General features: G+C 38.9%; 1 protein-coding gene across 2 annotated transcripts in view; it reads right to left on the reverse strand.

Annotated features, from left to right (window-relative positions):
• The window catches only part of SYK (spleen associated tyrosine kinase), a 31,459-nt gene extending 21,195 nt beyond the window's left edge, over positions 1 to 10,264 (reverse strand). The window contains exons 1-2 of one of the 2 annotated variants that reach the window (XM_074932310.1): positions 9,830 to 10,264; positions 8,221 to 8,381 (exon numbers count right to left, since the gene is read on the reverse strand). In XM_074932310.1, the coding sequence (XP_074788411.1) occupies positions 8,221 to 8,381; positions 9,830 to 10,243 (575 nt within the window). In that variant the 5' untranslated portion in view covers positions 10,244 to 10,264. The remainder of the gene's footprint in view (positions 1 to 8,220; positions 8,382 to 9,829) is intronic. The other variant, XM_074932309.1, reaches the window with a different exon arrangement.
• Between the last annotated feature and the right edge of the window lie 254 nt (positions 10,265 to 10,518).

Raw genomic sequence — 10,518 nt, forward strand, 5'->3', positions numbered from 1 at the left:
TCCTTCTTCCAGGAGATCTGCAAGTAAAATCTGAGATGCCTGTGAAGTGTTGCAGTTGTTTTATGAGTACTCAAGACTAGCTAAAACTGAGACCAGTATCTTTTGATGACTGGACCCAGAGTAGACAGGAATTTGCTACTAGCTCCATCATAATTAGTACATGTGAAAGTAGGGTTTTTCTTTGAGTAGCCTGTGTTCACTTGCTGCTGACAGTGAGACAGCAATAGACCTAGACTAAAATTTTCAGCAATACTGAAACATTTCTTGTTTCTGTCTCCTACTCACACTCCCTTGAATTTTTCAGAAGCCCTGAGAAGAAATATAGCAGGATATACTCACTAAGATGTTGTGAAGCTGGTGCAACACTAGTACTTGCTATCACATCTCAGAAGATTGCAGAGGCAAGCATTAAATTCTGTTCCTCAGCTGACTCACTGAACTAAAATTGGGTTTTGTCCGAACTACTCATGCAACTATTTTTTCAAGCAGAGTGATTCTTGTTGCCTAAGATGTGAACAGGACACTGGCTAAAGGAAAAGGGAAGTAGGGTCAGTTTTCTTTCTGAAACAAAAGTAACTTGCCTAGTGTCTCTAAAGCACCTTAAAACACATTGTGGTTTTTCATGACATGTAGGTATTTTCTCAGCACGCTAATTTCCTGTGCTGACTGAGCAATGGAGAGCAATAGGTTTCACTAAAATGAAGAATGACTTTTACTTTGTCTTCCTCTGACTTGCTTTTAACAAATGAGGCTTGGAAAAATATTTACAAAATAGAGGATATTGTTTCTAAAACACAAATGAATGGCATTTCATTGCATTCAGACTTCTGTTTAGAATACAGCACAAGTAAGATTACAAAAATGCAATGGATTGTTTCCCAGTAACAAATGTCCTTCGTGTTTCACATGAGGAAATGGTGGCTCCAATACAATTAGCTTGACTGAAGCTGATTCTCATTTGCAAAAGTTGTTGCGATCACGAGTCATTGTAAACACTTCTTGAGAGCACAGGCATTAATGGGAGAAGGGAGTACTGACTTCTAAGGACCATGACACAGACACAAACAGCCCTATCAGTATCAGGTGCAGGATTTAGGCAGAGTTCAGATTTATAAGGCTGTGGCTGCATTTCTGAGATCTTCCTTGCCCCAACAAGCAGTTAACAGTCATGGCAACTTCTGTCAGACAGCTCTATCACTACATATGCAAAAAACCTCCACTCTAACACTTGATCACGGTCCAGAGGGAGCATCGTTCTCTTGGGGTTATGGTGCTTTTTTAAACTGTAGCCAGTCAACACCAGCACAGTTTTGATCCCTGCAAAACAACAGAAGGTACTGAAGAGCAGAACTATCAAGAGCTTTGAAGCAACAGCCAAATGATGGCCTAAGTCTTAGTTTTGGCAACCAGATTCATTACTGGTCCAAAAAGTGCCCTCATAGAACTTACCATCACAGTCCAAATCAAAAACTTTTACTGCCTCTGGTGACAAGCATTGTCACAGGCCATGTTTCGCAATTTCATGTTGTTTTTGTAGACTGTTATAATGGCTGTCTAGGTTAAGATAAACCTCCAGAACTCCAGCTGGGTACACAGTATCCAGTACCTTACTGTTAACGTAAAAAATGGAATCAAGAGGAAGGCTGCTCAAACTGAAAGGTTAGAAACTGAAACATCTTCAAATGGAAGTCAAGGTTTTCACACCTTCTTGATGGTGCTGCCTCTACTACTTAGGGTCATCACACCAGATTATGGGGCTCTCTTCATATATGGAACTTTCCTTCTATGAGAAGTAACAATTTTCAGAATGTGGAGGAAAAAATCCAAAAATCCAAATGCACTATGTACTTTAATGTGCTCTGAAATTGCACCAGATATTTACTGTTCTTCAATACAAACTGACAACAAAAATAATCTTCATTTTAAAAAGCTGTATTGTTTTTAAAAGTGTTTTGGCATGGAAGGAATCGAGCAGTGAATATCACCTGGTCTTTCACTTCATGACATTGCACTGAGATTAATCAGAAACATGAACGATTTCACTGAGAATAAATTTGAATTCATAGATACATTAGAGAAGCACCAAGGTATCTAGATTTTCTGACATATATTTTAAAACAGCAATTTTAGAAGAAACTGAGATACTCCAATTGTTACACGATACAATGAAAAGAAGGTTTAGTTATTGATTTTAATTTCCATGCATCTTATGTTTAAGTATTTTTATGGTTTTGTGAATGTAACCCAAATAGTAACCAATAAGTATTTGGTGTATCATTACGGACGGTGTAAATAGCTAACCATTCTCTCCTTTAGTAAAGTCTCAATTTCTGCTTGGAAGCAAAAAGAACAATGTCTCAATTTTCTCTGCTTCCAAATGAAAAGCGAAAAGATCTCTTTCCTTTTAAAGGAAAAAATCCCAGGGTAAAAAAAAAAAAAAAAAAAAAAAAAAAAAAAAAATTGCAACATGCCTCATTGACTGTGTAGCAAAGGGATTTCATCTTTTCTTCACAACTCTGACCCACTGTGCTGCTGAAGCACACAGCATAGAGCTACCCTTGAGGAGTCACAGTCCTGCTGCAGTGGTCTGCAAGTGGTGCCTAACTATGTACCTTACTGACGATCAGTTAACAGCTCTCCCAGACAGCTGTGGGCATCATCCAGGCTGCTGAGAAGGGAAATACAGTGCCTCCAGAAACACTGTTCACTGTATGCATTTTATCATTTCTCCTGGAAAATTTTTATGGTCATCTAAGCCTAGCAACTGCTTGGCATTTTGAAGAGGAACTTAATTGTTAATTAATAACCTGAATTAAGGTCATGTTTAGTAGGATTGTTTTCACCTTGTCTTATGTCAACAATGTCCAGTTCCATTTATAGATACAAACATAATACTGGTAAACATTTAAAGAATACTCTGCAATGTCAGATAAATCACCTAGATCAGTATGAACTCCAGTAGTGGTAAATTCCTAGAGAAAGACAGAAAGATTAATGTAAATATAGACTGCTACATGTATCAGAAACACAAATTTTGGGTGAGACAAAAGACAAGAAAACTCTTATGAACAACTGCACTTCAAAACTGCTTATTCTGAAATGGTGTTAGTAAACTATTGCAACATGTAAGAGACAGTTTAGTCTCTAGATGTCATGAGGAGCCATGATAAGTAGCGCTGTGAGTCATTCAAATAGTTGAAACTAGTTTGTCCTCTTTAGTATATCTTGTTGTGTACTTAAGACATTCATATTCTAAAAATATTTTTTACTTTCCTTTTATGCACCTGTTCACATTTTATGTGAACTATGAACCCATATAAAAGGTTTTTAGAGACTAAACTGCTAATTATGCAATGTCTTCACTTACAATTTCCTCAATGTTGAATTTTTTAAGTTTAACAGTATTTCCAAATATTGTTTATCTTCCTCTAGCTTCAGAATTTTTGGTTCTTAAGACATATGCAAGATCACATGCTCATATAACTGAAGTGGTCACTACTGATGACAAATCAAGATGTACCAAGAGCTACCACACACTTACTGGAGTTGTTTCCTGTATGAAACTGCAGAGAAAATGAACCTGTTTTTATACTGCTGGCCTGTCACTGTTAGCAAATTTTAAATTAATTTTTCAACTGGTCCACACGGAATATTATTACAGTATTAATAACAGTATTTATAAAATTAACAGTAGTATCTATGATCATCTAGACAATATTTATCATCATGTTCTACAATTATGCCCCATACCAGGCAAAGTCTAATAAAAAACCGTAAGTCTGGTAAGAACCAGCATCCTACACAGCATGCACAGCACTGTTAATGAAGCTAGCAGGGGCTTAAGACTTTAAAATAAAGTTCTCTATTTTCAGTTGCTTTTCAGCTCATTTTAGAGACATCGTATTTTCCTTCTATTCCACTGCTATAGTTTTTTCTTCAAACTTTTTGGCTAGAGTGGCAATCATAATGAGTGTTCTTCCTGGAAGAGTGGGGCACTGCTTCCTATTTCATGTCATTTCATGGTATTGTTTCTAATTTTGACTTTAAAAAGAAAGTCTATATCACCCACACACATACTTATTTCACTGACTTTTCACTCATGACAAAAACTTTAAAAAGACCTTTGAAAATTTCCTAGTAAAACACTCAGAGTTGTCTCAGAACTTTTCCAGTAGCTTGGATAAATCACAGTGTTAGATCTATGATGCTAATCACGACATTTTGAACTGCAGTCAGGAAGCTTTTCAACTATTTCCATATTTATTATATTAAAAAAAAAAAAAAAAAAGATTTTATAACCTTGCAGTGCTGCAAAGCAGCGCTGAAGAAATATGTTCTCACAGAGACCGCTGTACTGGATTTTGTTTCAAGGTAAGTAGATCAGACAGCAGATTTCTGGTGTAATGAGATTTAGAGACCCTTTTAAAAGAATATACAGAAATATTCTAGCCTTTTAAAATGCACTATTTTTTCCATAGTAAGATTATTTTTTCATATACCAGCACCTGCTTGTGGACTTGTAGCACAGCCTCACAGTACCTCATCTAATTTAAAATCTAGCTTCTCTCTATGTTCCCAGGCTCCATTTCCTATCTCAACAAGTGAACTTCTCTTAGACATTGAATGTTTCTAAGTTTCACCTTTCAGTCAGCTACCAGGCTTGAGTCTCGACCAATGTGAGAAAAACAGTCCCTGAACAGCTACATTCACAAGCACAAACTCAGCCTTCAGTCCACAGGTGTACAGAAGTTTCTGACATGCGCTGCTGCCAGGTAAGCAAAAAGCATGGGATGCCCATGCCTGAAATGTAAAACAATGTGCCTCTCTAGCACTCAACAATTTTGCTGCTACTGTTTCAGTTAGCTAACAAATGAGTGGTTTATTTCTCAACACCTGATGAGCTAGCTCATGTTAGGCAAACCACTGCGGAAAACAGAAAACCTCTCTGCATGAGACAGTTCTTTTGTTATTTTCTATGAGCCTCTAGGTCTACCAATCTGAGAGCTCAAGAGCTCTGGAAGGAAAAATAACTGATTTCTGATACAAATGAACAACACATTATTTCTCTTGCTGATCTGGCTGCTAAAATACGGAGCAGATGAAGATCTCCCCGTTCCTTCCCTGGGAGTGTAAGAGTAATTTAGGTCTAAACCTGCCAGATATGCAGTCCATGCAAGAACAATTAATGCATCACAAAACACCCTACAGATGCAGAAGTAAACAGTGCTGTCCTTAATAAGAGGGATGCAAGCTAAAACATACTATCAGTTGTATTTTCATATTATTTTAGATACAGTGGCACTTCTCATGGTTTAAACAGAGCCTTAAAGTTAGTATTTTCCCCTCTGTGGGTTTATCTACCTGATGTGAAAGCAGCTGCCTGAGTTCCAGCAGAACAAGATATGCACCCACTGGCATAACAAGTCCCCCAGGAGAAGGTCTGACTGCTCCCTCCACAGCTCATCAAGCATGTTGCTGCAAACAGCACCAGAAATGCCTCCTAAGCCATCTCTAAGGGAAACAGGAAAATGCTGGAGAAGTACTTCTATTTAAAGCTGTAGGAATGCTTACAGAAGATTAAAAAGAGACCAGGGTCTCTTTATAATAGAGATTGAAAATGCCAAGTCTGCTAAAAAATTGCATTCCCTCACTCCAAAGCTCATCCTTATTGTTAAGAAATGTTAGTAAAGGGATCCATTTCTTTGAAGAAAAATTAGCTTCCCTTTTTTTTTTTTTTTTTCCCAAAGAGAAGCACTTTAACCACATAGAAACCAATGTGTGCAAGACGTAAACTGGAAAAGCTGCAAGCTTCAATACATGATCAACATCATGACTTAGCTGATACAACATTGATTTGGTAAGATGTTAATATGTAAAGTAATAATCTTTAGGAAAAAATAGGTCATTAAAAGGAAGGGTTGCTTCTTTGTTTCAGATTACACGTCCCTATGTCTAACAAGTAGGATAAGAAACTAGCAAAGTCACAGGGCAACGAAAAAGAGAGGTGGTATGGTAATGCTGTGCTGGTAATCTATTACAGTGACTACGTTCATCAAATCAGTGAAACTTCTGTGCTGCAGGAAAAAGCATTCAGAAAAGATGAATCTGTGATAAAGGGAATCTTTGGCTCCACAAACATTTGTAATAAATTTTGGTACAAATGGCAACAAAAGCAAGCAGTAAATGACCCTCTAGACATGATCCCAAGAAACAGGGAGTATGGGGTTGAAAATGTGAAGACACATGGCAACTTGGGTGAGATGAACTGTGAAACAGTAAAAATTCAAGGACTGAGGGAGGAAAGAGATTTCAAAAAATGAGACGTCAGTCCACTCAAAGTATTTGTAGCTAAGACCTGACAGGATAGGAATTAACTCTACCGGAAATAAAGATTTCAAGGAGTTACCAGTTCCAGACAATTAAGACTGAAACATGGAAACATATGAAGGATGCATCTACATTAGCAATTAGTGTGGCACAATTACAGCAAATCAGTAAAGAGTTGGTAATGAAGAAGCACATCCATTCTGCACTCACTCCTACAGTTTTACTTTGGACTAGTTTTAAAAAAGTCAAAGGAAGGAGACTATATAGGTAGGCAATGAAATTTCTCTCAGGAATTACACAGTTCAAAGTCATCCTTCCTTGGCCATGACCTTTAAGCTTCATTTTCTATCATTATATAAATACTTGGGGGGGGGGGGGGGGGGGGAAGGGAAATGGCTCAATTAAAACTGATTTTTTTCAAATTAGGATTTTCCAAAAGAGAAACTTTTTTGTTAGAAGATTCTGTCTCTAATCCTTACAAGATGATGGCTGTTAGTCACTATTCTAAATGACACCTTTGCACTCAGAAAACAAAAGATCATGACTTCAAGTAAATGCAGGCAGTGGCAGACACAAAATGGTGTTACCAAGGTAAAAGCAATTCCTTGTGGTACTTAACTACAAAACAAAGCACCACCACTGCCCCCAGGAGAACTGACAGTTATGGATCCCAACAGCTGTTAACATCAGCATCTTGTTTTTACTTTTACCACTTTGCTAAGTCAGCATATTGGGTGCAGGTGGCCAGGCTTTGGCAGAGGGGCTGCAGGGGGCTCTGCTAGAGGTCAGGGGCTGCCCTGGGTCAGTCATGTCTGGTTCCAACTGGGCCCAATGCAGGGACCCCTGCAGGGCACTGCCAAGCACCTCAGCCACGAATGGGGCACCTCTGCCTCTGTGAAAACATCCTTAAGAAAGGGCAGAAAAATGCCTGGTTGGTGGTGATGGACAGAAAAAACCAAACATGAATCAGAAGTAGCACTGCAAACACCAAGGGCAGAGGAGGAGGTGGGGAGCAGGCATTCCAGGTGCTGGAGCAGAGAGTCCCCTGCAGCCCATGGGAGAGGCCACGGTGGAGCAGGTGTCCATACTGCAGTCCTCCAAGCAGACGGGTATTTCCTGAAGGATATTTCCTGTAGAGAGCCCATGTTGCAATGGGGAACAGCATGAAGAGGAAGGAGCGTCGGTGAGAAGCTGTTACCAACTCACTGCAGCCCCATCTCCTTCCCATCCTCCCCCGGTGCGGCTTGGTGGGGAGTGGAGTTGGGTGTGAAGGAGGGAAGTTGAGTCTGTGAAAACTGGGGGTGTGGGTGTGTGAGAATAAGATGGGGTTTTTATGTTTTTGTCTTTCTCAGACCCAGTACAATCTCCAACTCAATATCAACTGACAATATATTACTTTTCCCCAAGTGGAGTCTGTTTTGCCAGTGGGAGTTAGTGGTATATGATCTCCCTGTCTTCATCTTGACACACAAGCTTTTCCATCCTGTTTTCTCTCCCTGTTTGTTGAGGAGGGGGAGCATGACAGCAGCTTGGTGGACTAAGGTTAACCTATCACAGTCACTTAGTACTGCTTATCAGTTATAAAACAAATTTAAATGAATTTTTCTTGTATTGAGTTTTTCTTATGCTCCTTTTAGAATTAAACTCAGTATTTGATTAAAATACAATGACGCACACTTTTGCTGTAGTTTCCCATTTTTAGTTAAGTGAAAACGTAATGTTGGAGAGACTTGCTTAGTACAGGAATGCTTATGTCACGTATATCATGCTGGACTGGGGTCTCTCACTGTGAACAAGTCACCTTTTAGGACATACTCTCATTTGAGATTCATTCATGGGAACTGTGTACTAACACTGGTGGCAAACAGCAATACCACAAAAAAAAACACTCACAGAAATTTTCCATTGTTTCTTGAGCCAATGAGAATACGATGTTCTGACTCTTCCCGAGAGATCCTCCCATGGAACCATGGCATCTTCTCATGGGCTGTAGTGGCAATCAATTTCTCCAGTTGAGGCTTTTGACTAATGATAGCTTGCTCAAGAGCATGCCCCTAGAGAGTGGTAAAAACACAGCAGGACAGTCAAACCATCTTCTGCAATAAAAACATGACAGGTAGACTCCTAGTATTGGATTGCTTTCGGGACGTTCAAAATCTGCATGTACCTGTTGTACGTGAGGAAAAGATCTGATTGCTATAAAAATATTAAACCAGAAACTAACTTACAGTAACCTAAACATCACGAAGCTGGGATTCTTCCTCTACCTCTGAGAAACAGATGGAAAAATGACCAGTAAATTAAGCCCTTAGTGACATATCAGTATTTCAGCTGAAAATTATGTCATATTTTTATGCTAATAAGACATAGCTGAATATACTCAGTGCCAGTCTGAGATGTCATAACATACCTCTATATGACATATCCTACAGCAGTTCACTGAAATAAACTGAACATGCTTTGCATTGTTGCAACATGTCTACATTGAAAACATCAATGCAAATTTCCCAAACGCAGTCTCAGTTTTAGAGTGAACTACGCTAATATTTTAGGCATAAGTTAGACACTTCTAAACCATCTACAGCCTATCACTTCCAACTTTGTCCCAGAATCTGAGGGCAAAAATCCCTCATTTCATCAGTCTTCAGCCTGAGTTCAACAACTTCCTTCTAGATTGAGCTCAGACTCATCAGAAAAAAAATGTCAGCCTCAGCACTTGCAGTAAATGTAGTATAAATTTCAGACTTTTCTAGTTTGGGCATTGTCCCACATATTTCACAGAGCAGAACATGCAGGGTTACTTGCTAGTACCAAAAGAGATGAAAAACCTAGCATAACTCCATGAGCTCATAATGGTAACTCATGGCATCCCAAGGTGAAATAATATTCCTGTTGCAGCCTCCTACACTAGTGTTAAGACTAGCTTCTTCACAGTCATTCTAAGGAAAAAGTCCAGCCTGAAACACTGATGCTTGACACATGCAGTACTGAAGATATATAGGTAGTTAAGAAACCAGGTGCTGTTCTGGACATAATCAAAACAAGCATTACAGAAACAAGGTCAGCTAAGAGGGGAGGATGTAAAACAAGTCACCATATCACCATGTCTGCCTGCATATCAGTCCATGAAAATTCAGAATCAAAAGCAATCAAATAAACCATTTCTGTATCTTGCTCATGATCTTGTTCTTGTATTATCTATTAACTTTTGGTGCATGTGGAAATCTGATGACACAGGTTAGTGCAGAGCTAGATAAGCCTATGCTAGACTAAGACAGCACAAAAGTCCTAAGTTTTGTAAAATGTCAAGAAAACTACACTTACAACTAAGTTACTGCACGTATTGGGGGGAAAAAAAAATCTCCGCTGTTCAAAACTCAAACTGCTATGATTCCATTATGAAAAAATACTAAATAGCAGCATCAACAGCTGGAAACAAACACTGCAATATCTTTTCTCCTAAATCAAGGACGACTTTATGGCAAAATCAACTTGCATTTACCTGAAGATTCCAAGTTTGTTTGACATACTCTCTGATGAGGTTCTCTTTTAAATCTTCAAAGGGTCCTGTTTTGGGTTGAATGCCTGGTGGTCGATTGAAAGGTTTTCTCAGTAGACAGACAAGGCCATCGGCTTCCTCTGAGTGATAGTTAATGAGTTCAGCAGGACTGGCATGTGACTTGCCTCCTGCAATAGCATATGAGCCACTTAGCTCCCTCTCAATTGTATAATGATGAACCTTCCTTCCATGGGCCAAGGATAAAGCAAAGCCCCCCAGGTAATTCCGGCTTTGCCGGAGCAAGTACAGTCCATCACTCACTCCTCCTTGCATCAGATACTCCTCAGCTTCTTCACGTGTAATATTGCCAAAGAAGTATGGCAAATGGTTAGCAGGGTTTGCCATGTTAGAAGCCATGCTTTGTCTTTTCCAAGTAGCAAACTTAGTATTCTATATCTGAAAAACAAGGACAGAGACATGAGCATCAGTTTAAAAAAGGAGGATAAACCAGTAACACAGCAGTTCACCTGTGGTATGTTGATAACAGATTTTTTAAAAGATTTTGGGACGAAGATCAGACTTTTATTTTTATCTTGTTAGAAGTTGTCTAAATCCCAATAGAAAGTTCTTCCCTGTTATACAGTAATATAAAAGCTTCCTGTAACTGCACAATTTCCTCTAACTCCCTTTCT

The sequence above is a fragment of the Athene noctua genome, chromosome Z (genome assembly GCF_965140245.1).
Source record: "Athene noctua chromosome Z, bAthNoc1.hap1.1, whole genome shotgun sequence".
Classification (NCBI taxonomy): domain Eukaryota; kingdom Metazoa; phylum Chordata; class Aves; order Strigiformes; family Strigidae; genus Athene; species Athene noctua.